Here is a 27,213-nt window from a genome sequence, read left to right on the forward strand (position 1 = left end):
TATTTGATCACAATCTTTCCTTAGAAAGCCACGTTTCTAGCATTTGTAAAACTGCATTTTTCCATCTCAAAAATATATCTAAATTAAGGCCTATGCTCTCAATGTCAAATACAGAAATTTTAATCCATGCATTTATGACCTCAATGTTAGATTATTGTAATGCTTTATTGGGTGGTTGTTCTGCACACTTAGTAAACAAACTACAGCTAGTCCAAAATGCAGCAGCAAGAGTTCTTACTAGAACCAGGAAGTATGACCATATTAGCCCGGTCCTGGACTGTTTTATTATTTGATTGATTGTTTTAGGCATGCTTTTGCAGCTATACGCATATATGTGTGTGTGTGTGTGTGTGTGCGCGTTGAGTTTGTGTGTTACTGATGGCCATATCAAATTCCTGTGTATCGGCTGATGCATTTGGCGATTAAAGTGATTCTTATCTTATCTTCTGATTAAAATCAACTGCGGGCGGCAGATCCTTTTCCTATTTGGCGCTTTAACTCTGGAATAACATACCTAAGATTGTTCGGGAGGCAGACACACTCTTGCAGTTTAAATCTAGATTAAAGACCCATCTCTTTAACCTGGCTTACACATAACATACTAATATGCTTTTAATATCCAAATCCGTTAAAGGATTTTTAGGCTGCATTAATTAGGTAAACCGGAAACACTTCCCATAACACCCGATGTACTTGCTACATCATTAGAAGAATGGCATCTACGCTAATATTTGTCTGTTTCTCTCTTATTCCGAAGTTGGAGTCACTTCATCTACAGCGATATCATTGACTTGATTGCAAATAAATGCACAGACACTATTTAACTGAACAGAGATGACAACACTAAATTCAATGATGAACTCCCTTTAACTATCAGTTTGTATTATTGACACACTGTTTTCCTAATGAATGTTTTTCAATTGCTTTGACGCAGTCTTTTTTTAAATCGCTATATAAATAAAGTTGACATGACTTGACTTAAAGTAAAATAATCATGAAGAAAAATAATAACAAAAATAAAACAAGCAATTTTAAAACTTTTAAAATGATTAACTTAAAAATGAATTTGAAAACAGTTAGAAAACGATTTTACATTAAAACATAGTGCAAATATAGTGTAATCAGTTCGGACACAGCTAAACAGATGAGTTTTAAGTCTAGATTTAAATGTGACTAGTGTTTTAGCACATCTGATCTCTTCTGGAAGCTGATTCCAACTGCAGGCGGCATAGTAACTAAAGGCGGACTCCCCTTGTTTTGTGTGAACCCTTGGTATTTCTAACTGACTCGATCCTAGTGATCTGAGTGCTCTGTTAGGTTTATATTCAGTGAACATATCTGCAATATATTTCGGTACTAGGTCATTTAGTGACATATATACGAGGAAAATTACTTTAAAATCAATCCTAAATGTATCTGGAAGCCAGTGTAAGGACCTGAGGACTGGTGTGATATGCTCAGATTCTCTGGTTCTAGTCAGAATCCTGGCAGCAGCGTTCTGGATGAGCTGCAGCTGTCTAATGGTCTTTTTGGGAAGGCCGGTGAGGAGCCCATTACAATAGTCCACCCTGCTGGTGATAAAGGCATGAACAAGTTTCCCCAAGTCTTGACTGGAAACAAAACATTTAATTCTTGCAATGTTTTTTTTTTAAATGATAGTATGCTGATTTAGTTACTGCTTTGACATGACTACTGAAACTAAGGTCTGTCTCCAGAGTCACACCAAGATTCCTGACTTGATTTTTAGTTTTTTGACCCCTAGAGTCAAGGTATGCATTCACCTTTAAAACTTCATCTTTGTTTCCAAATGCAATGACTTCAGTTTTTTCCTTGTTTAACTGAAGAAAGTTCTGGCACATCCAACTATTAATTTCATCAATGCATTGGAAGAGGGAGTCAATGGGGCTGTAGTCATTTGGAGATAAGGCTAGGTAAATCTGGGTATCATCAGCATAGCTGTGGTAGTCAATTTGTTTCTTTCTCATTATTTGACTTAGTGGAAGCATATACAGGCTAAACAAGAGCGGTGCAAGAATAGAGCCTTGTGGGACTCCACATGTCATGGACGTCCACTTAGACTTATGCTCTCCTAGACTCACATAATAGCCTCTCCCTTCTAAGTATGATCTGAACCATTTGAGTACCATCCCAGAAAGCCCGACCCAGTTTTCCAGTCTCTCTAGTAGTATGTTATGATCGACAGTGTCAAACGCAGCACTGAGATCTAGCAATACCAGCACCGATATTTTGCCAGAGTCAGAATTTAAGCGAATATCATTTATTATCTTAATGAGTGCTGTCTCTGTGCTGTGATTGCGGTCGGAAACCAGATTGAAAATTGTCCAGGTATCCATTTGAGTTTAAGTATTTGTTCAGCTGATTAAAAACTACATTTCTATAATTTTGCCTATGAAAGGAAGATTACATATTGGTCTAAAATTGCTGAAAATGGTGTTATCAAGATTGCTCTTTTTCAGGAGGGGCTTAACAACTGCAGTTTTTAGGGAGTTTGAAAATGTCCCAGAAAGAAGTGAGGCGTTCACCACTTCTAAGAGATCTGCTTCTAAGCAGTTAACCACACTTTTGAAAAAAAGATGTGGGAAGTGCGCCAAGATAGCAGGTTGACGATTTTAGGTGCTGCACTATGTCTTCCAGAATTTTGCTATCAATTGCTTCAAACTACATAGTATCTTTTTGATATTGTGGCCGATTCTGTTTGACCTCTGCATTACTTGAGGATGTTAGCAGTAACTCATTTGTTGTGGACTGTAACTCTGACCATGATTTGAAACTGGAAGGATCTGGGAGTACAAAATCATCCACTTGTGTTAAGCCACAAAAAAGTGGCTTGCGGAGCTCAGGATCAGGACTAGCAGGTCTGGACACTAGATTTTGGGGCCATTCATGTGAAGGACATTTCAGAAACATTGGGCTGCCATCTATGAGCAGGTTTAATACACATTTCCGTTTACTGGTGCTAAATATGGAGATGGATTGAATGTACATGCCTTGTATGTATTTCATAATGCATGTGTGAATTAAATGATGAAGAATGATGTATTGGAGATTCATACAATTGGAGATTGTTCATGCTTCTGTATGCTGTTTTTTCAAGTCTTTCAAAAAGTTGTGGGGAGGACATCGACTTTAGTAAAAAGTGGTAATAACATCCCACGCTCATCCACAAAAGATGCCTATGATAAGATAAACTCAGGATGAGATTTTCTTTCTGATGTAGTGTTGGGGTGGAGACAGGGAACTCTTGATAAATGTGGCGGTTCTTGTTTTTCATCTCATCAGAAAGCTGACGGTCAAGAAACAGTCAGATCAGAGAGCAGAGCAGAAGGATGAAGTTCAACAGGGCTTTGAGTGTTGCTGCAGTCACACTTCTCTACATAACAGGTGAGAGCTTACAGAAAAACTGACGTAAAATTAGTGTCCATTTAATAAATTTTGTTTCAGTTTTTTTCAATTTCAAGCCATTTAATACCTAAGGTCATTTTTTTTAATACTCTTGGCAAATGTTATTTCTCATGACTGTAAAAACTGAATTATTGTGGTTAAAAGCTTGAAGTTTTGTAGATAAACACAAATTCTGCATTTGTTGTAAAGGATTGTACAAACCAGTCCAGCAGAGGTGGCTAACAGACTGCTTAAATATGACTTCAAAAGACTAACGCATTAGTGATCAGTGTTTTGCTAATTCTTGTTGATTTGGTGGATTTGTACGTGCAACACACAAACCACACATCTATCCACCTTTTACAAGAGTGGAATAAAGAAACTGATGAAGCTACGTCTCATGCATTCTAACCGATGCACCACAATAATCATCTCTTAAACTGGCAACACATTTAATCCTTCAATACAGCATTTGGATGAATGTTTTATAAATACTTAGTTTATGTATTTTAATGAATGAGTTAAGTTCATGTAAATTCCAGGATGTCAAAAATCAGGATGCAGTTGTTTTTTTTTTAGTTATAGATTTAATGACTTGACCATTATCCCAAAATGTGGAAAATATTGATAATTATAAATAATAAACAGTGTTCAAACAAAAGATGAAAATACAATATGGTAAAACATTGTAATATACTGTAAAATTCTTGACTACTCACTACTCACACATTGTTTTAAACACACACAAAGGCATGCACACAATTATTTTCTATTCAGTACCGCTCACTACATGTTTATGGGCATAAAACTAAGAAATAAACCTATAGAGAAACAGAAGTATCTCATTCACAAACACACTGCATATTAAACTAAACCGATTTAGGTTAGTTAATTTATTCAGCTCATGAATATAAAATCATTTTACATGTATTTTGGCAAAAGTCCATAAACATTATAGAGGTAAAAGGATGTTTTTTTTTCTTGTTTTTCTTGTTTTCATGCTATTATCCACCAGCAGTGATGTAACAACAGGTGAACTACACAAACCAGTTCATCAGCTCTGTCTGAATGACTTTCTGTTTATTTAGCCTTTTATCTTTGTCTTTCCACACAGGTTTGCTCTGCCAGTTAGATGGTAAGTTGTCATAAAGATAACAAAGCTCACAGATGTGTCTTCTGTGTCTGAGAGGCAATTTAAGAAGAAATCTGTCTTTCTCTCATCAGTATGTGGTCGAGCCCCTCTCAGTAACAAGATTGTTGGAGGGGAGAATGCGACGGCAGGTTCTTGGCCGTGGCAGGTCAGCATTCATGAGGTTGGGTTTGGTCATAACTGTGGCGGGACTCTCATCAATAAAGACTGGGTGTTAACTGCAGCGCACTGCTTCCAGGAGTATGAAGTTTAATGAATAAATAAAGCTCAAGATACACTTGTAGATTGATAATAGTGGGATTAAAGCAGATTCTCTCTATTTACAGGTTCAATGCATCTCACATTTTGATGTACTTTGGTCGTCTGAACCAATCCGGCTCAAACCCTTATGAGACAAACAGGACAGCGAGTCAAATCATCAACCATCCTAACTTTAACATTTCTAATGTTGACAATGATATAGCCCTGGTCCAGCTCTCCTCCTCTGTGACTTTCTCTGATCACATTAAGCCGGTCTGTCTGGCAGCGGCTGGGAGTGTGTTTGGTGCAGGGATAGAGAGCTGGGTCACTGGATGGGGAACATTGCAATCTAATGGTAAGTGAACATTTGATTGACAGTTAACTGAATGCAAATATTACTGTAAACCTCAACAGTTTACCTAGAAATGGTTTCTTTGAAAGCTATACAATGTGTCCTCTGATCTGTGTCACAGGGACTCAGATTCCTAACACACTGCAGCAGGTGATGGTACCAGTTGTGAATAACAGTGCCTGTGCTAAAGCTTATGAAGGGGTCAACATAAGCATCACAAGCAATATGATTTGTGCTGGATTGTTAAATCAGGGAGGAAAAGATTCATGTCAGGTAAGACATTAGTTATTCATTTGAAACCTTTTTTAATCCAAATCGATTTACAATACACTACTCACCAGTTTTGTCACCTGCAAACTTTATACTGTCAGTCTAAATTCTTAATTAAACCCTGTCTTTACTGCACTGGTCATGAACTTGTACTCTACGACTGATTCCTGATACAATACCTGCAGGCTGTTGCTTAAATGGCTTAGTCATTATTTTTTTATTTAATTTTTTTGTAAGACTGTTCATAACTTTTAACATCAGTTACATAAAAACATAGATAGGACTAATCTGAATATGAAAAATAAGACTGATTACCACTTGGTACCACTTGCTAGATTGGCCAAGCTCAAACTACAGGACTACGGGACTACATGAACTGGCATGATGCTCATACAGTACTACACAACACTATTTCTAGTCATCCGTCAACTTCTTGATTTAGCAGTACTCATACTACACAACACAACATTAATTAGCTGCACAAGTCATCTCTGGCAACCCTTGATGAAGAAAAACAACAAAAAAACACTTTCTCACGTGAATTCAAGCAAGACTTTAAAGTGACACTCATGCTCCCAATCCAATCATATGTGTGGAAAAAAAAGATGAGACAAAAATACAGAATACACACAGACTGGTTTTCCAAATCTGTTCGGGAAAACCTATAGTGAAATATAGCTGCAAGCAGCAATTATGGGACCAAGCAGTCCAGCGGCAAGTTGAGGAGTTAAGCATGGAATGGAGTATCAGACCAAATGCAACAAAGAGTAATAAAAACCAATTATAGGATGATTGTAATTGAAATGGCTGACAAATAAAAAATACAACCTCTAGTAGCATGATTTATTGGCTTATCAAGAGTGACCAATAAGTGATGCTCTTATCAAATCGATATGGTGTGTTCTGTGTGAGTTGACAATGACATACACAAAGTTTGGTGTCAATATTTCAACGCATTGCAGAGATTCGTTGCTGTGGTATGTGAAAACGGTTTTGTCTATCGACACGAAATCCATAACATTTTGTAAGGACAGTCTGAAGATCATCTGACTCAAGTTTGTTGAAAATCTAACGAAAGGTTGATGAGGAGTTTGAAAAAATATGTTTAAAACATAAATCAAAATGGCGGACAGGAAGTTCAGCTTCTGTGTTCAGTGTTGGGCCATTTATTTATTTTTTTATTATTATTATTTAAGTATCATTTTCATTTGTGTAATGTCCACAAAATGGCCTATGATTAGTTTCATTAAGGTTGAACTGGAATATCCTACATAAAAAAAAGTCTGTGGCCAGCACTTAGAAAATAAATACAGGGCCTGCTATATAGATAGTGCTTCCCTTTAGTTCAAAGACCGCAAATCTGATTTGTAACGAGCATTAGTGATAGAATCATCAGCCAATCAAATGTTGATGTTCCAGGACATCACGCCCTCTGGGACCAGCTACGTCCCCAGTGCTTACCCCAGTTAGGGTTGCCAGGTTTTCTCAACAAAACCACCCAATCGCTTTTCAATGTGTCTCCAGTTAAAAATACACATTTTGGCTGGGTTCTCCTGATAAAATTCACATTCCAAGGAATAAATATCACGCACCGGGGTCTCTTCAACCAGAAGACATAAAAACAACCCGTGGCAACAGTGTTAAAGTAGCCCAATCTGTTAACACTGCGTCCAGCCTTTAATTGGTCATTTCCAAGCCGCTGTCACCGGCGCCTCTACACATACTGCCGATCTGCCTTTTTCAAGGCACACTTTTGCAAACGAAAGAGGAATAACTGAAAGATAAACTACTTAACCTGAATTTGTTAACAACGGTTTTGTGCACCATTTCAAAGATAAATTGCATCTATGACTGGCTAACAGCTAGCACCAAGCACAATAAGTTATTTGGCTATGTTTATTTTTTTAATACGAGTAAAGGGACACTGAATGACAGACACACAGGCTTTATTTACAAGTGACGAGTGCTTTATTATTTGACGAGTATTGATTCATTCACATTGTTATGGAGGTGTATGTGTTGTTTGATAATGCTGTGGTTTGTAGGGCTGTGGAGAGAAACGAATGCGATTTTCATGTGCATCTCATCAATTAAGGCGCTCCTGTAATTAGTAGTATATCTCCAGCATGTGCGTTCAGATCAGGATTGCCATTGTAATGCATGCCTTGGTAAAATTCGCATTTTAGGGGCTAAATATCACGTTATTGGGATTGGGGTTTCTTCGACCCGTGGACATGAAAAACAACCACGGATTTGGCAAAACTGGTTCAGGTGGAGCGGCATTTACTGCACAGAGCTGTAGTTCACAGACAAGCTACACAAAGTTGCTTTCAAAATCGACAAAGAATCGCCTGCGATTTTAAATTGATTTTGTTTAGATTGTCAGTGAACTATGGCTTTGTGTAGTAAATGCCAACCAGTGTTGCCAAGTATGCAGTTGTTTTTCATGTCCATGGGTTGAAGCGACCCCAATCCCAATAATGTGATATTTAGCCCCTAAAATTCGAATTTTACCAAGGCAACCCCTCCAAAAGATGTTTTATTTTATCACCCGGAATGAAACGCAATTGGACAGGTTTTGTTTTGAAAACCTGGCAATCCTGACCTGAACGCACGTGCTGGAGATATACTACTAATTACAGGAGTGCCTTTATTGATGAGATGCGCATGAAAATCGTCTTCGATTTTTTTGCACAGGCCTAGTGGCTTGTGTGTGGATGTCCAGAATTTGTACAATTCTGCTGCTGTGAGTGCATCATCATTTCAGATTGACATGAATGTTCGTAGTGAATCATGTATTTGTGGTATACTTCTACTGATCGACGTAGGGAAATTAACTCCGAATTTAAACCACCCCTATCTAGTCTACTGTTGAAATTGTTGATCAGCTGTCATTGTCGTTGAGAGCCTGTGTGCGGCATAATATGTGAATTACATGCATATGGCATATTAGCAGTTGTGTAAGGAAATGTAGTTTACAGTTGCTTACTGAAGGCCCTGACTGAAAACCCACGGCATGGTACTGTCTATGCTGTCTAATATTTTGAGACCAGTCTTATTGCATTGCAGATATTCATTAAAAACATTTTGGCACTGAGCCTAAAATTTGTAATGGTGCTGTACGAAAACGGTTTTGTCAATCGACATGAAAAACTTTTTTTCAGCACAGTCTAAAGATGATCTGTCTCGATTTTGGTGAAAATCGGAACGAACAGTTGAGGAGGAGTTAGAAAAACTAGAATATTAACTTAAATCAAAATGGTAGACAGGGAGTTCAGATTTCCTACAAAAGAATGAATGTGTCTGTCAAATTAATATTTTAAGACCAGTTTCATAACAATAACCTAATGCAATCAAAATTTATTAGAATTTTAGGAAATTTCATAATTAAAGGTTGATGAATGGTTTATTACTCTTTGCCAGTAGGCGCTGTTACCAAACTGATGTGCGTGTTAAAAACAAAGTGAAAACAAAGTGAAGTGACATTCAGCCAAGTATGGTGACCCACACTCAGAATTTGTGCTCTGCATTTAACCTATCCGAAATGCACACACACAGAGCAGTGAACACACACACACACACACTGTGAGCACACACCCGGAGCAGTGGGCAGCCATTTATGCTGCGGCGCCCGGGGAGCAGTTGGGGGTTCGATGCCTTGCTCAAGGGCACCTAAGTCGTGGTATTGAAGGTGGAGAGAGCTGTTCATGCACTACCCCCACAATTCCTGCCGGCCCGGGACTAGAACCCACAACCCTTCGATTGGGAGTCCAACCCTCTAACCATTAGGCCACGACTTCCCCACAAAGTTAAGTGTGAGTTGACAATGGCACATACAAAGTTTGGTGTAAATATGTCAAACCTTTGCAGAGATACAAACCTCAGATGCAGTTTGGCATAATTGGTATCAGTGTTCTCAGCATAGTGTCAAAGTTGCCTACCGAGTTTCATAATTATACATTAATGTGTTCGTAAATTATAGCATTTTATGACAAAATAAAAAATGGTTGACATGGAAAAATTGTGTTCGACTTGGCATGGCACACTGAATCTAAAGAGACCAGTTTTGTGATTTTTGGTCAAACCTTTCATAAATCATAAGCAAAATTATGCATTTTCATATCTCCTGACCACTAGGTGGCACTGTGCCAAAACACTGCAGATGGTCTCTGGTCATGTTTGTTATAAAACACACACCAAGTTTGGTCTCAAAATGTCATACCGCTGGGGAGATATGGCCTCATGCCCACTTTCTAATATATAAAGCTATACTTTTAATTATACTTTAAGTATAACAGTGGCAAACTTTGAGTTTACCTCTATGTTTGTAGTTTGTACTACAATTATATTAAAAGTGAACTTATAGGTACACTGATAGTTTACTAATTAGATACTTTGTTCAATTTTGAAGTATAGTCTCAGTAAACTACTAGTTTAGTAGTTTTATACTACAGGTATACTCATAAGTGAACTTTACATCATACTTTAAGTATACTACTATGTCCCTATTTAGGTTTTAATTTTGTTGTATGATATCTGAACATACAAAACATTCAAAGAAAGAACAGGGTATCTGCTTGTAAACAGAAAAAAAAAATTCTAGCATCATGCATTCTTTTTTAAACTCTCTAAAGTGGGTAAGTTACATAAAAAAAAAAAACAATGAATTGAATTCAGAATGATAATCAAAATGTAGATGAAGTTGAACACCCCAAAGCTTGACTTAATTATTACCTCTTCATCAGTCGACATTTTATTCCATAACATTACAGTTTTGATGCTGTTTCATGTCAGATGATCATGATACATGTGCTAGTATCTGGTGTATAATTTTGGGAAATTTTGTGCAGAAGATGTGTTCTAGCGCCCTCTGCCATATAATAATGAAAACACTGATTCTAGGAGCACAAGTATAGTTCAAATATATTTAGACTTTTTTAAAGGGGGGGGGGGGGGGGGGTGAAATGCTATTTCATGCATACTGAGTTTTTTACACTGTTAAAGAGTTGGATTCCCATGCTAAACATGGACAAAGTTTCAAAAATTAAGTTGTACGTTTGAAGGAGTATTTTTGTTCCCAAAAAAGTTTTTTTGAGTATGGCTCTGTGTGACGTTAGATGGAGCGGAATTTCCATATATGGGTCCTGAGGCACTTCTCCCGGAAGAGTGCGCGCTCCCGTATAGCAGAGCACTGAGAGCACAAGGCAGGGCAAGACAACCCTGCACAGATTACCAAAAAAAAAAATAAAAAAACAGCATTAAGGGACCAGTGGATTGAGTTTATTTTTACAGAGCATCAACGGAGTTGTGCAAGTGTTTTTCCACTGGGATTTCGAAGATGCTTGTTCACAAGGCCCAGTTTGACGACGGATTTGCGTATCGTTTATTTCTTAAGGATGATGCAATCCCAAGGAAAAAGGGTCACGATCTTGTGTTGGAACCGCAGGCGGTGAGTAAAACTGCTTCAAATATCTCTGCCTCCTTGTTAGTGCGTCCCCTCCCATGCTGGAGACCCGCGTTCGAGCCCCGCTCGGAGCAAGTCGTTGCTGCTGCTGCTTTCGTTCAGTTTCAGCCTCTGGATCTGGTTCTGGATCATAAATATACGCTGAATCTGACTGTAAGCCATGGTTTGTTTTGGATGATGGGTTTTCCCTCACGGTAATGTCACAGCTTCCACATGCTCTCAACGCAAAAGCCTATTCGCGCTCGTGATTCTTTAGCTCCACCCACACGTCACGCCTCCAGCCGGTCGTGTTTTTCCGGGAAAAATCGGTACAGACTATCTTTCTCTTATGAATATAATAAAACTAAAGACTTTTTGGATTTATGAAGGATGCAGTACTACTCTATATGTACTCAAGATTAACAGGATATTGAGTGAAAACGAGCATTTCACCCCCCCTTTAAGTATAAATCAAGTATACTTATATTTCATTTTGAGTATATTTCTGAGAAGAACATAAAGCCTATTTCTGAGAAGTAAATAAAGTAAGCTAAAAGCATACTTTCCTATTTTTTGTTTAAAAGAATCATACGAATAGCACACTTGTATAAACCTTTTTTTCATAAGGGGTGTGTGAGAGCGGCATGGCCTGTCGGACATAGTAACAGTAATTAAGGAGGGAGAGTTCTTGCAAAGGGTCAATTTCACATATCAACATACAGTTAATCTTCAGTACTATACAGTTTTGTGTGTTTCTTTTTTAATTTTACGACAGCTTCAAGTGTAGTTAATTACATGTCATGCTATACATTAAAACAGACAACGACCAGTAAAAACATGCCTTCTTGCTTGAAGTCTTGGTCTTTTGTTTTACGGTCAAACGGTTTATGGCTGCCGTGTGTGTATCCTGCCGCAAAATGTGGCAAATAGTTCTACATGATGGTAATAGTGTGATTAAGGTGTGGAAATGTATATACTACACTTCAATAGTGCAACTTTATAGGAACACTCCACGTCTTAATTTGATTTGTGTTTACTTGGAGTATGACTTCAGCCAGATTAAAGTAATCAAAAATCTCAGTTTATATGGTAGATTCTTAATCAGAGTATTGTCTTAATCGTGTTAATTTTGGATTATTGTTGTCCATGTAAACATACTCAATCATGACACCAGACCCCTTTTTTATAGCATCAATTTAAACAAAATACTTGTTTGTCAATACAGGGAGACTCTGGAGGTCCAATGGTCAGCAAGAACGGTTCCCTGTGGATTCAGTCTGGCGTTGCGAGTTTTGGTGAAGGATGTGCTGACCCCAAATATCCTGGTGTGTACTCCAGAGTATCTGAGTATCAGGACTGGATCAAGTCTTACACGGGCAGCAACCCGCCTGGATTTGTTCAATTCAACACTGACATTGAATATTCGACTATGACGACGACTACAAATACAACTGCAACTGTAATTACAACTACAAATACAACTGCAACTACGACTACAAATACAACTGCAACTGCAACATCCAACTCCAACTTCAGAAGTGTGCCCAAACTCCTCTTATTCAACCTTTCTCTCATTCTTTTCTCCCTCTTTCCCGCTTCCTAAAGAGAGTGATTGAACAGTAATTCTCAGGTTTGTTTGATGAAGAGGACAGTTGTGCTGTAAATGCTCTCATGGTCCTAGAGAAAAGCAAGACACATTGAGAATATTCTGCATGTAACTTTATTTGAAGGCAGTAATTGTGTAATTGGTGATTCTGTAGTTACAGTAGCTGATGCATGTGAGCTATTGCTAGCTAACTGTTAATTGCAAGAGATTTACTTTTCACGGTGAAGGTATTTGATCATAATAATAAATGAAAAAAAATATTTTGATCATAATAAATGAACAAATATTTTGATCAGAATAATGATCAATGATCAGGATTTAGATTATTATTGAAGAAGCTTTTTAATTGGGGTATTTTACTTTGTACATCTTTTGTTTGGTATCTGTCATTCATTTTTTTAACAATTATTTTACAGTGTGGAGAAAATCATGTTGATATTTACATGCTTCCATTTGAATCATGTAGCAAGCAAAATACAAAAGATGGAACTGATTTGGGGAATTTTCTCTCACTGTCTCTCTCTCTTCATACTGTCTTAATATTTTTGTATAATGAAGCATTTTTTTTCAAGATTCTTTGAATACAAATTTTATAAATGAAACAAAAATAAAGGTTTCAAAGTTAAATATATATATATATATATATATATATATATATATATATATATATATATATATATATATATATATATATATATATATATATATATAGATTATAAACCGTTTGATGGAAGAACCATCACTTCTACCACAAAAAATTGCTTATTAAGTTGCCTTCCTGATGTATCCAAATTCCTTAGCAAAACCTCAGAACAACTTGATGATGTAACAGAAACTATGGACTCTCTCTTTTCTAGCACTTTAAATAAGGTTGCTCCTTTACGCTTAAGGAAGGTTAAGGAAAACCGTTTGACACCATGGTATAATGAGCATACTCGCACCCTAAAGAGAGCAGCCCGAAAAATGGAGCACAGCTGGAGGAAAACAAAACTAGAGGTATTTCGTATTGCTTGGCGGAAAAGTAACCTATCCTACAAAAAAATCATTAAACTGCTAGATCCGATTACTTTTCTTCTCTTTTAGAAGAAAACAAACGTAACCCCAGGTATTTATTCAATACAGTGGCTAAATTAACGAAAAATAAAGCCTCAACAAGTGTTGACATTTGCCAACACCACAGCAGAAATGACTTTATGAACTACTTTACTTCTAAAATCGATACTATTAGAGATTAAATTGCAACCATTCAGCCGTCAGCTACAGTTTCGCATCAGACAGTGCACTATAGACCCCCTGAGGAACAGTTTCACTCATTCACTACTATATGAGAGGAAGAATTGTATAAACTTGTTAAATCATCTAAACCAACAACATGTATGTTAGACCCTATACCATCTAAGTTCCTAAAAGAGGGGCTTCCAGAAGTCATAGATCCTCTTCTGACTATTATTAATTCCTCATTGCTGGCTTAATAACTGGCTGTTATTAAGCCTCTCATCAAAAAAACACAACTTGACCCCAAAGAACTAGTTAATTATAGACCAACCTCGAATCCCCTTTTCTGTCAAAGATACTAGAAAAGGTGGTATCCTCACAATTATATTCCTTCTTAGAGAAAAATGGTATATGTGAGGATTTCCAGTCAGGATTTAGACTGTATCATAGTACTGAGACTGCTCTCCTTAGAGTTACAAATTATCTGCTCTCATCATCTGATCATGGGTGTATCTCTCTATTAGTTTTATAGGATCTTAGTGCTGCGTTTGACACAATTGACCACAACATTCTTTTGCATAGACTTGAACACTTTGTTGTCATCATTGGAAGTGCATTAGCATGGTTTAAATCATGCTTATATGACCGCCATCAGTTCGTAGCAGTGAATGAAGATGTATCATATCAATCACAAGTGCAGTATGGAGTACCTCAAGGCTCAGTACTAGGGCCGCTATTCTTCACACTTTATATGTTACCCTTGGGAGATTCATCAGGAAACATGGTGTTAGCTTTTACTCTTTTGCTGATGATACTCAGCTCTATATTTCTTCGCGGCCCGGTGAAACACACCAATTTGAAAAACGAATGGAATGCATAGTCGATATAAAAAACTGGACGACGAGTAATTTCTTACTGCTAAATTCCGAAAAAACAGAGGTGTTAATTATAGGACCTAAAAACTCTGCTTGTAATAACCTAGAACACTGTCTAAGACTTGATGGCTGCTCTGTCAATTCTTCGTCATCAGTTAGGAACCTAGGTGTGCTACTTGATCGCAATCTTTCCTTAGAAAGCCACGTTTCTAGCATTTGTAAAACTGCATTTTTCCATCTCAAAAATATATCTAAATTACGGCCTATGCTCTCAATGTCAAATGCATAAATGTAAATCCATGCATTTATGACTTCAAGGTTAGATTATTGTAATGCTTTACTGGGTGGTTGTTCTGTACGCTTAGTAAACAAACTACAGATAGTCCAAAATGCAGCAGCAAGAGTTCTTACTAGAACCAGGAAGTATGACTATATTAGCCCGGTCCTGTCAATGCTGCACTGGCTCCCTATCAAACATCGTATAGATTTTAAAATATTGCTTATTACTTATAAAGCCCTGAATGGTTTAGCACCTCAGTATTTGAATGAGCTCCTTTTACATTATAATCCTCTACGTCCGCTGTGTTCTCAAAACTCAGGCAATTTGATAATACCTAGAATATCAAAATCAACTGCGGGCGGCAGATCCTTTTCTTATTTGGCGCCTAAACTCTGGAATAACCTACCTAACATTGTTCGGGAGGCAGACACACTCTTGCAGTTTAAATCTAGATTAAAGACCCATCTCTTTAACCTGGCTTACACATAACATACTAATATGCTTTTAATATCCAAATCCGTTAAAGGATTTTTAGGCTGCATTAATTAGGTAAACCGGAACCGGAAACACTTCACATAACACCTGATGTACTTGCTACAACATTAGAAGAATGGCATCTACGCTAATATTTGTCTGATTCTCTCTTGTTCCGAGGTCACCGTAGCCACCAGATCCAGTCTGTATCCAGATCAGAGGGTCACTGCAGTCACCCGGATCCAGTACGTATCCAGACCAGATGGTGGATCAGCACCTAGAAAGGACCTCTACTGCCCTGAAAGACAGTGGAGACCAGGACAACTAGAGCCCCAGATACAGATCCCCTGTAAAGACCGTGTCTCAGAGGAGCACCAGGACAAGACCACAGGAAACAGATGATTCTTCTACACAATCTGACTTTGCTGCAGCCTGGAATTGAACTACTGGTTTCGTCTGGTCAGAGGAGAACTGACCCCCCAACTGAGCCTGGTTTCTCCCAAGGTGTTTTTCTCCATTCTGTCATCGATGGAGTTTTGGTTCCTTGCCGCTGTCGCCTGTGGCTTGCTTAGTTGGGGTCACTTCATCTACAATGATATCGTTGACTTGATTGCAAATAAATGCACTGACACTATTTAACTGAACAGAGATGACATCACTGAATTCAATGAATTAACTGCGTTAAATATCATTTTGCATTATTAAAACACTGTTTTCCCAATGAATGTTGTTCAGTTGCTTTGACGCAATGTCTTTTGTTTAAAGCGCAATATAAATAAAGGTGACTTGACTTGACTTGACTAAGAATCTGGATGTGTCTTGTGAAATCGACCAGTTGCTTGTAACTATGGAGAACTGGACACTATCAAGCAGACAGATTTTTCATATCTCATTGTTACGGCTGGCCAAAATCAAAATGTCGACAATAAGCCAATTTATTAACAGAATCTATAAATCAAATAATTAAATCAACACAAACACATGTCTAGGGGAAAAGTGTGAGTATTAATAAAAAAATAACAAACAAAAAACTAGAAGGGGGAACACATCCAAATGCAAGAGAGAACAAAAAACAGGGCCCTCCCAACTCCAAACGCACGGGTCCTTTTTATGTCCAACAAGGCTGATTAGGAATTCATTTCAACCATCACCCAGCCAGCAGGTGCACTACACAGCAGAGCCAGAAGAAGGCACCAGGCAGGCATCAACAGCTATAAGAATTCAATATAAAGCACCCTCAACATGTATTATTATTGGACTACACTCTAACCTAAATACAATAGAAATTCCGACACTGCTGGAGTACATATGTTTGTGGATTTAAATGTGGCACAGCCAGCTCTGCTTAATTTGCAATAACAGTTATAAAATAAAAGACATTCAAAATGAAGTTGCTAATAGGGCTGGGAATCACTGGGTACTACACGATATGATACGATACGCGATACATTGCTCACGATACGATAATATCACGATATGGCAATAATCAATATATTATCAGTAATAACTCACAATATATCATGTTTTAAGAAATAAAAAGTTTTTTTTTTTAATTAGTAAAATGAGTCTCAATTTATTTATTTGTGGATGAAACAATAACAAAAACAACTTGTGACTTAGTTGCAACAAAACAGTCAGACATAAAAAATAAAATAAATATATCAGGGATAAAGTACATCTAAAATGTACCTGTGCATGTGATGTGTTTTATATGTTCATATTTTTCTTGAGAAAGAGGAGTTGGTTAGCATGTTCAGGAGTGAGTGAACTTCTTTGGGCACTGATTATATCTCCTGCAGTTGACTGTAGTTTTGCATAAGTGTCTTGCACTTCTTCAGGTGACAGAAATAAAAGGGATTTGAATCTAGGGTCCAGGGCTGAGGACATGCGTAGGAGATCTTTTTCCACCTCTGACTGATATCTCTTTGAAAGGTCTTGATTGATGACTCCCTTAATCTCTCGAACTAGAGGGGAATCTTCTTCAGTTCTGGTTGTGTCTCGCAGCAGTTGGGCATGAAGAGGAGCAACCACTGAAATGGTGGGATTCTTTTCCTCACACATGATATTTGTTGCCACAAGCATTAGTCTAAATGCTTCCACCATCTCTTCAGCACTTGAGATGTCATTCTCTGTCAGAGCACAGTCAGTCACATTCTTTCTCACCTTAAGTAAAAAAGAAAAATTTATATAATTTATTAATAAAGTGTATATAATTATTGTTCTTTATTTTAAAGCAAATAAAGCATGAACTGTATGATGTAATCTAATGTTTTTAATGTGTATATGTTTTAATATTAACCTTGTTTAATATTAACATTAAAATGTATAAAGTATTTATTCATTGTATCAAGCAAGTTTATATCATATGAATTAGTATTTATTAACAAACTTATTAATTGTATACGATAAATTATTCACATTTATTACACATATAGATTACAACTTCTACATTGCAAACTTTTCTTACCTCTGGTGATAAGACAGCTGGCTGTTGATCAAGAAACCTGGAGATCATTTCATTGGCACTACTCCAACGAACAATGAGCTTGTGAAGGGGGAGGCCAAGGAGTTCCTGGTTTCTTTTCAGTGCTTCTGCTCCAGTTGTGCTTCGATGAAAGAATGTTGAGATCCTCCTAACTTTGACAAGTACCTTGGCAACAGCAGCTATTTTCAGCGCACATTGGGATGCAAGATTTAAAACATGAGCAAAACATCTAACATGTTGGTATCCTGTTAAGGATATTGCTACACGCATGTTTGATGTATTGTCGGTGACAACCACTGGCTTCTTAGCATCAAGATTCCACTCCCCCACTGCGGCTTTCAGTACATCGGCAATGTGTGTCCCAGTGTGCGTTTCGTGCATTGCTCGGGTTTGCAGGACATATGACTTAATTTCCCAATCTTCGTTTATAAAATGTACAGTGACCGTTATGTAGTGACCGTTAAGATATTCATTAAAAAGCGGAACACTTCATTCTCCACCTCGCTGTACGGACGGATCCATTTACACATGTAAACAGCGATCACATTTGTGATTGACTTTGCCCTAGCATAACAAGGTGGTAGCTTTGCAAGGAAAAGGGTGTTTACGCCGGGGTGTGTCGGCTTTGAGCCAGCACCAACCATGGCTTTCTCACAGAGCTCCAGGTGATGCCGCGTGAGGTGGCTGTGCATGTTGATCGTGTTTCCCGTGTAGCGGACTTTTGCAAAGCAGTTCTTGCATATTGCGTAGTCCTTTTCTAGCTTTGCCCCGTCCACACTGTTATAAAATCCAAAGTAAGTCCACACTTTGGATTTAAATGTTGCTGGAGCGTCCTTTAACTTCTTGCTCTCACTTCTACTTTTCTCGCTTGACTCCGCCATTTCAAGTGTGTGTACGTCTTATTTTACGCTCACAACACAACAGCCAAACTCGCAACCCGCGCCCCCTATCTACTTCTGTAGATGGGACAAGGGATAATGAATACTAATAGAGCGTTTTATAACGGCTTTTAAGATCGATACTTGACAAGAGCGCATCGAGAATCTAGGACACAGCCTGCCCCCAGCAGTCATCCATCTAATGCTGTGATAGACAGAAGGGGATGGTGCAGTATCAATGTATAGTGCCCAGACTAAAGGAACATCAATAATTTATTCTAGTGCTGCAGGTAATTTCAGAGTGGTTTTATTACAGTTATAGCACAAAAAAATAAGGCAATTTCTGAGAAAATTCACAGTGCTGGCTCAGATTGTCGGTGGGAGAAAGAAGCCAGGAAGTGTTCTCCTTCCCCACAGTAAATACAATCCCAGGCAAAAAGTGGCAATGCCTCTCAAATGGTGCGAGGCAAGTGCCGCCTAGTTACATAGCTTCGGGTGCTAGAAGTTCAGATGTAGAGGGGGGACCGTGAGATTAGAGGAGGCAAGAGCAGTGCAAGTAGGGATGAGATCTTTACTAGAGTTGAATAAACTGATCTAGAGACATCTCCTCATCCCATCTGGCAAGTTCAGACTGAAGGGTGCAGTTGAGGCCTCAATGATTTTGGTTTCAAGGGGGTCCTCAGGCCACCCACACTATGCATCCAGGGGGTTGTCCAAACCAAATAAATGATATTGTCCAAACAGTAAACCCCGAACACAAACGAGAAACATGAGCACAGAATAAATAGGCAGGAGTTGAAACACAAGGTAGGTCCAAAATACAAAGTAAACCGCTCATAATTGCAATTCAGGTATTGGCAAGACTTTGCAAAAAATGAATGAACCAGACGGTCTAGAGCAGGGATCCTTAAATCTGGCCCACGAGATCCACTTTCCTGCAGAGTTTAGCTCTAACTCTAATCAAACACAACTGCACATGCCAATCAATGTCTTCAGGACCATTAGAAATCACAGGTAGGAGAGTCTGATCAAGGTTGGAGCTAAACTCTGCAGCGCGTTGTCCCTCCAGGACAAGATTAGATGAACCTTGGTCAAGAGTAACTGAGTAATGGTGGAGAAAGAGATTCAGGTGTGGCAGGAGTCAAACTTTGGGAGAGGAATCCCTCAGGCGGCTGGTGGAGGGAAGAGCAGGCTCAGGCATGTATCCTACATGTGACATAAAACTTTATAATACTCAAACATTTTAGATTTTATAATAGAAATGGTGCTGAAATCACAATCACACATTAATAATAAAAAAAAAGAAGACAGTTCGAGAGATTATTATAATTTGTTCTGAAATAATTACATGTATAAATAATTAACAATAACAAACAGACACGCTTCATTTAAATAATTAGGTAAATGGCAATTTGCCGGAAAAAAAAAAATGCTAAAATGATCAATCTAATCATGTCGAGTGGAATATAAATGAAAATGTAATTATTTGTATCAAATTTTATATTTTTTTATTTTATTTATTGATGTGTTGTGATCATCACGGCCCAGTCACATCCGTATTGATATTCAGATCATCAGGACTGTGATTTAGATTAAATATTGGAAACATGATGACTGTAAAAGATGAAAGCAGGATGATCCAAACCAACATGAGTAACATTTAATAATAACTAAACGGCAGGATCCTCAGAGAGGAAGAACACGACTGAAAGGAATCACAATAGAAGAATGGGAAGAGTGTGTGAGTGAAGGTGTTAGTGAATGTGTGTAGATGTGTGTTAGTTAGAGGATCAGAGAATGAGACCGTTCCTCTGTCATAGTCCAGATACACTCTCACACGCTCAAGATCCTGCTCAAACTGTCCATATCGCACACTCCAGACATCATTGTTATAGAAATCACCTCCTTTCCTCCGGTTTGATGCTGTAGTGACTCCGAGACTCCAGCATGAGCTCTCTTTAACCTCCACGTCCCAGCAGTGTGTTCCTGAGTTAAACCCCTCTGAAGCCAGGACACAGTCATAGATGTCAAACCTCTCTGGATTATCAGGAAGAGGTTGTTTGTTCCCGCTGTATTTCACACTGGTCAGATCATCAGACACAACGAGATCTGGATGAGCCGTGTTTGGATCCAGAATCACAGGAGCTGATGAGACACAATCAACAGATGCTTTTATTCTGATGTTCATTTAATGATCAAGAGTTGAACCCAACACATTATTATGAGTTATGACACTCGTCTTGTTGATTAAACACATCATATTTTCCTCTGACCACTATCAGTGTTGTTACAGTAAATAGATCGTCTCTGACAGAACTGTTATTACTAGTGGCATCAACTACACACATTAAATGTGTGATTAAAACCTTTGTGTCCCATGAAAAAAAACTGTAAAACTTCTGTGTATGAAACTAATTATCTTCAGCATCATCTGATAACTGGCTCTTACTGTGTGTCTTTGTTTTAAAATACTTTTCACTGTCTGTTGTCTGTAAACATGGTCATTATCAATGTCATTTTCATATTTTAGGATATATTAACATCTCTGTGGTGTGTGGTGAGTAATTGAAGCAGGTTCTTCTGGTAAACACATCATTATCAGAGCCGACCCTCATCATTGTGTTTCTTCACTGGAAAAATCAACAGACATGAAGCACTTCTTCTAGAAACCCTTTCAAAATGTCAGGATTCATGTAAATATCCTTAATTTAAAAAAGTTATTACAACAACAAATTCAAAGATGCCCGTGAATGTTCCTAAGTGCAATTCCTTAAAAGTTCTTAAGATCTTCTCTAATATTTTATTAAGAAATATTTTGGAATATTGTACGCAGTTTTCAAGTTATCTGCCTGTACTCTTCCACTCATGAGGTCTGCTTGTTTAATACAACGAATACTTCAATTGTTTTGTGGTAGATATCGTATAGTACTTTGAGTCATGAACAACTGAATGTGTGTGAGCTCGGATCTTCTCCAGTCAGACTCACTGTTCTGGACGATGTCCTGCATCTTCTTCCAGACTCTGAAGGGCAGGTTTCCCAAGTATCGTGGCACATGAATCAGAGCTCCAGAAGGAGTCTGTGGATCCGGCTGTGATGAGATCTGGACTCTGGAAGAACATTCAGGATCAGAACTGAAGTGGCTTTGGATCAGAAGCAGAGAGAGAGAAGATCACTCACCTTTCCATCGAGACTGGAAACTTCTGCAGAACAAACACACCATTGATCATCAACAACTCAATCAATCATCAGTCAATCAACCAATGATCTGAAATCAGACCTTCAGAAAGCAGACGTCACTGGCGTTCATCATCTCCTCCGTGTCTCTGATTGAGTGTGAAAGAGCTGAGATGTGTGTGTTGATCTCCTCCAGCTTCTCCTTCATCATCTTCTTCTTCTTCTCCTCTTCCTCTCTCAGTGCAGTGATTGTAGCTTCTTCTTCATCTCTGAGAAACTGATGAAGCGTCTCAAACTGCTGTTTAATCTGACGCTCTGTGTGCTCAGCTTGAGACTGAAATCAAACCACATTCACTTCAATCATCTCCATCAACACAATCACATCGTTCAGATCTGAGAGAAACTCAGACACAGACATATAACGATCCAGAAGCAGATCACTGCTCATCATTTACACAAATAATCAACTGGAGTCAATTATATTAAATAATCAGATAATAACTCTATCTAGTGATCTACAGCTGTATTGAAAATGACTCTAGATTCGGTTTCCTCACCTTGATGTGTTCAACTGTTTTCTCAAACTCTTCTTTCGTTTCTTCACGATGTTTCAGATTCTCTTGTAAGGACTTCAGTGATATATTGAGCTCCTCCTAGAATTGAGAAATGAATAGATTAAAAACACCAGATTGACAGTGAAGACAAGATGATACAACGATCATATAATGCAGTGAAAGAGTATGTGCCACCATCCTGATTTATACTGTTTTTGTGTACATCTCATACTAAATTGAGTCAGAAATTAAAATCTAACATAATACGAAGAAACCCAAGTGTACACAAAGTAGGCGACAGTTTGTGAAGGTGATTGAAATGAATCCATCTGTGAGGGATTACAAAGCTATTTCAAAGGCTCTTGGACTCACAGAGCCACAGCAAGAGCAATCATCTTCAAATCTCCAAAAGGAAAAAAAAAAATCCTCAGAAATGGCTCATCCTGGGAACCATAGAAGAGCCAAGAACAACATTAAATCAACTGCATTTTTTGCTTTCTTCCAGAAAAGCCTATAAGAGAACATCCAATCTTCAGTCTGTAAACTGAAGCTCAAATGCAACTGGATTATCCAGCAAGACAATGATTCAAAGCACACTAGTTAAAGTTTTGGAGTGGCCTTGTCAAAGTCAGGCAGTTGAAAAGTGGGCCCACTAGTGCTGTGAAACACTGATCTCCAGTTATCACAAGCACTCAGCTGCAGTTATTGCTGATAAAGGGGGTGACAGGATAAAAAAACGAAACTGTATATCCTGTACATAAGGTTGCTATGACATCTACATTGTAGAGACCAGCAGAATAAAAAAATAAAAAAAAATATTTAAACTGTCAGTAATAAAAAAAGCAAAGGAAAAATACAATAGAAAAGATACAAATAAAACAAACTGTCCTTATATTTTTATGCAACTCTGAAGCAGAATGATTATTTCATTTATTCACTATACTATTTATTATAAACGTCTCATTTCAGTTTTAGATTGGCTCTAGTTTTGTATTTATTGCAGTTTATTTAAAAAGTTTGTTTAGCATAGTACAGACTACTGCAGAAATTAATAATCAAATTTAAAAATAAAACATAGCCTGCTGTAACTTTAAGAGCTGCACGGATAAATTACAGTTATGCGTATGTTCATTCTCAACTTTTGTGTTCATTTTTACATGTTCGACGAAGGAATACATGAATAATCACTAAGCACAGCATTTTGACATATGTTTGCATGTATTTGAGCGTGTAGGCGACCACCTTGAGCTTAAAGATGACTTTACACGTCCATGTTCTGTTAAACGCAAGTCACGCTCTCTGTCACGCTTTTAAAACATGAATAAACATACTTCGATAAATCAAGCACGTCCCATTTTGCAAAAGTCAAGTTACATGATTTTGCACAGGATATTTCGTTTTATGGAGGAACAAAAGTGCAGCGCTGCAGAAGTGTTGGCCGAATGGGGGGCAATAATCGTTTTTATGTCAATAATTGTATATTCATAATCATGGGATACCAAAATCTAACCATTTTTTCGATTAATTGAAAAGCTCTACTTTGTTTAATGTTGTATTTTATTTGAAAATCTAAAACGGTTTAGTATGAGACACAAAAAAATAAGAAATAAGGATGGTTCAAATACTTTTTCACATCACAATGTCATATGAACAGTGTTGGGGTTAATGCATAACAAGTAACGTGACTTACGGAATCAGATTACTTTTTTCAAGTAGCGCAATACTTGCGTTACATGACTCAAGTAATGCGTTATTAATAACTCACAAGCAAAGTGATCCGATTATTTATTTTTTTTATTTTTTTATGGCAGTTACTTTGTTTTCCAGTGTATTGACTGTCTCGTGTCCTCATGTTGAGAGAAATCAGGGTTGTGTGCGCAGTGTAAACATGATCTTACTGTAGATCTAGAGCAAATGTCAGCATGCATTTATTCACATATTCATGAGGTTTCCTCAAAGCAGTCAAATGCAAAATCAGAATAGAAGGCAAACCTGAAATAATTACATGTTAAACAACACAAATATCTAGGGGTGCACGATATAAATCGGCCGATCATTAATGCGCATCTCATCAGTGAAGCCGGTTCTCTAATCAGCGGTTAATACCATCAGGTGCATGATTTCACATAGAGCTGTTACTACACAGAGCTGTTGTTTAATTGACAAGGTGCAAATCTAAGCTGGATCAGCCGATATATCGTGCACCCCTACAAATATATGTTATGCATTTAATCTCATGTTATTATTAACCAATGGCATAGCTGCTGACCTTGATCACATTAAACCATACTACTAAGCAAAAATTACTTAAGAATAACATTTGTGTTTCCTTTTTTTATTACCGAAAAGAGAAAAATAGTAACGCGATTAATTACTTTTTTAGGAAGCAACACAATATTGTAATGCATTACTTTTAAAAGTAACTTTCCCCAACTCTGCATATGAAGTTGAGAAAAGGGCAGAGTGAAACTTTGAGTTCCTGAATGTAATATACGTCTTTATGAATAATAATAATTGTTCTTTACATATGAAGCAAGAGACATTATCTTACCTTATATGAGGAAACCGCTTCTCCGATGGGTCTGAATGTGTGATTGTCGTGTTTCTGTGAGTTAATACACACTAAACACACCGGCTGTTTGTCCTCCTGACAGAAGAGTTTGAGTTTCTCACTGTGTAAACTGCAGATCTCCTCAGACTCTGACGAAAGGCAGTCGTTTCTCTCCTTCAGGAACGACTCACACAGGTTTTTTAAAGCAAGGTTAACCGGTGGATCGTGTTTAGAGTCTCTCCTGCAGACGGGACACTCCTGGGTTTTCTTGGTTGTCCAGAACTGATGAAGACACTCTTTACAGAAACTGTGACTGCATGATAAAATAACAGGAGCCTTGAAGATTTCACAGCACACAGGACAAGAAAGCTCTTCAGCTGATACATTCAGTGACGCCATTTTCACTGTTCGCGCTCCAGCGATCTGAGCTTTACTTTCACTTTCGGGAAGAAGAGAATCAAAGCGCAGGGCTCCTTCTGTGTACCTCGCTTAATACAACCGAGATGATACGACAGAAGACCGATCTAATCGTGATGACTGACCTATGGCGATTTGCTTTTGATTTGATTAAAACATCTGGAATGAGTTGTGACTGTGAGATATTAATGCCTGTTCATTGGGGAAAGGGCAGATATATCGATACTGGAAACCATGATCAGCAACGCAGCGATTGGCTGCCGTTACATGTCGAACTACGATGACGTGACATGCGCAAACATTAGATAAGAAGACGTCAGCTTTAATTCATCTCTCTGGAAATATCTTGATATTGATTAAAGTTACACATTTTGTGGTCTCGTTGAAGAAACAGTTGACCATTTTGTGATATAACCTACATATTTTGGGTCGATTCAAGTTACCGATAGCTTTACACATATTGGTAGAAAAAAAAATACAGAAACAAACAAATACAGTTCTTTGACAGGAAAATAATAGGAGCAGTTGAAACAAGCAGGTGTTTGAGTGTCCTCAACCCATCTGAACTCAGGGTATTAAAACGTTAGCTTCTAGCTACTAGCTCCTATATATATGAATATATAGTTTCTTTTTTTTCTTTGAAAATGACATTTTAGTAAAACAAGCTAAATGTAATTTTTGTCATGTGACATGCATTAAAATGAGTGAAAAAAGGCAGTGAACCCACATCCTACTGCCATCTCAACACAGCTGTGCAAGTTCTGCTTTTTTTTCAGTTTTATTCTGATGAAGCTGCTGATCAATTGCCTACCTTTAACTGTCTCTTCCGTCCATCACATCCCTCACTGCTGCAGTCAGACTGGAATCTGATCATGGATGGGAAAGAGACATCGAGGCTGTCCTTGCCTGAGTGTCTCATACAGAGAGCCCATACAGAGAGCATATACATTTAGTCATTTTGCAGATGCTTTTATCCAAAGCAACTTAAAATTGGGGAATATAAAGCAGAGGGCAGAAGATTTTCCTCAGAAATTTGATGGTATTTTGCCCCATCCATACAGGTTTCCCTCTATCCTTACAAGTGCTCTAGCCTCTAGTCCCTGCTGCAGAGAAACAGTCCATACACATTTTGCCACCTCCGTGCTTTACTGGAGGAATGGTGTTATTTGGAATCTGAGCTGTATTTGATTTCCGCCAGACATATAGTTTGGTGTTTAAGTCAAATATTTCAATTTATGAAATATGCTTAAAAAGTGGCCCTTCTACTTTATGACTAAACTACTGTTAGTCACAGAACCCCTGCGGATTGCAAAAGCTTATTCCAATTCATCAGTTCTTATTCTGCTGGATCTATCTGCTGGTTTGAATCATATCTTACTGATAGGTCTTTCAAGGTGGCTTGGAGAGGGGAGGTATCCAAATCACAACAACTGGTCACTGGGGTTCCTCAGGGATCAGTTCTTGGACCCCTCCTTTTTTCCAAATACACTACATAACTGGGTCCCATCATACAGGCACATGGCTACCATTGCTATGCTGATGACACCCAGCTCTGTCTTTCATTTCAATCTCAGACTGCTTGGTGGACATCTCGGCATGGATGAAAGAATACCACCTACAGCTCAATCTGGCAAAGACTGAGCTTCTTGTCTTCCCTGCCACTCCAAGTCTACAGTATGAGTTCTCCATCCAGCTAGGCTCTTCTACAATTATCCCATCAACTTCGGTCATAAATCTCGGTGTAACCTTTAATAACCGGCTGACCTTCAAAGACTACATTGCAAAGACTGCTTGAACTTGCAGGTTTGCTTTGACAACATCAGAAAGATCAGGGCCTTTCTAACGG

At 38.0% G+C, this 27,213-nt stretch overlaps 3 protein-coding genes across 4 annotated transcripts in view; 1 reads left to right on the forward strand and 2 right to left on the reverse strand.

Moving 5' to 3' along the window:
* The window catches only part of LOC113055256 (trypsin II-P29), a 35,363-nt gene extending 22,407 nt beyond the window's left edge, over positions 1-12,956 (forward strand). Inside the window, exons 3-6 of the mRNA XM_026221416.1 lie at positions 4,627-4,792; positions 4,879-5,147; positions 5,266-5,417; positions 12,083-12,956. Of these exons, the coding sequence (XP_026077201.1) occupies positions 4,627-4,792; positions 4,879-5,147; positions 5,266-5,417; positions 12,083-12,460 (965 nt within the window). The 3' untranslated portion in view covers positions 12,461-12,956. The remainder of the gene's footprint in view (positions 1-4,626; positions 4,793-4,878; positions 5,148-5,265; positions 5,418-12,082) is intronic.
* A 3,039-nt stretch (positions 12,957-15,995) lies between these two features.
* On the reverse strand, positions 15,996-18,827 carry LOC113055372 (uncharacterized). The gene is made up of 2 exons (XM_026221649.1): positions 17,775-18,827; positions 15,996-17,470 (listed from the first exon to the last, which is right to left on the reverse strand). The coding sequence occupies exons 1-2, from the start codon at positions 18,171-18,173 to the stop codon at positions 17,015-17,017; spliced, it is 855 nt and encodes a 284-aa protein (XP_026077434.1). The 5' UTR covers positions 18,174-18,827; the 3' UTR covers positions 15,996-17,014.
* A 135-nt stretch (positions 18,828-18,962) lies between these two features.
* LOC113055103 (zinc-binding protein A33-like) lies at positions 18,963-26,233 on the reverse strand. Of its 2 annotated transcripts, XM_026221096.1 has the most exons (7): positions 24,951-26,233; positions 24,811-24,834; positions 22,403-22,498; positions 21,949-22,179; positions 21,849-21,871; positions 21,657-21,778; positions 18,963-20,815 (listed from the first exon to the last, which is right to left on the reverse strand). In XM_026221096.1, the coding sequence occupies exons 1-7, from the start codon at positions 25,347-25,349 to the stop codon at positions 20,331-20,333; spliced, it is 1,380 nt and encodes a 459-aa protein (XP_026076881.1). In that variant the 5' UTR covers positions 25,350-26,233; the 3' UTR covers positions 18,963-20,330. The 2 variants fall into 2 exon arrangements, with proteins under 2 accessions (XP_026076881.1, XP_026076890.1); XM_026221105.1 differs by lacking the exon at positions 24,811-24,834 and having other exon boundaries at positions 24,951-25,431.
* Between the last annotated feature and the right edge of the window lie 980 nt (positions 26,234-27,213).

This window comes from Carassius auratus, chromosome 3, assembly GCF_003368295.1.
Source record: "Carassius auratus strain Wakin chromosome 3, ASM336829v1, whole genome shotgun sequence".
Classification (NCBI taxonomy): domain Eukaryota; kingdom Metazoa; phylum Chordata; class Actinopteri; order Cypriniformes; family Cyprinidae; genus Carassius; species Carassius auratus.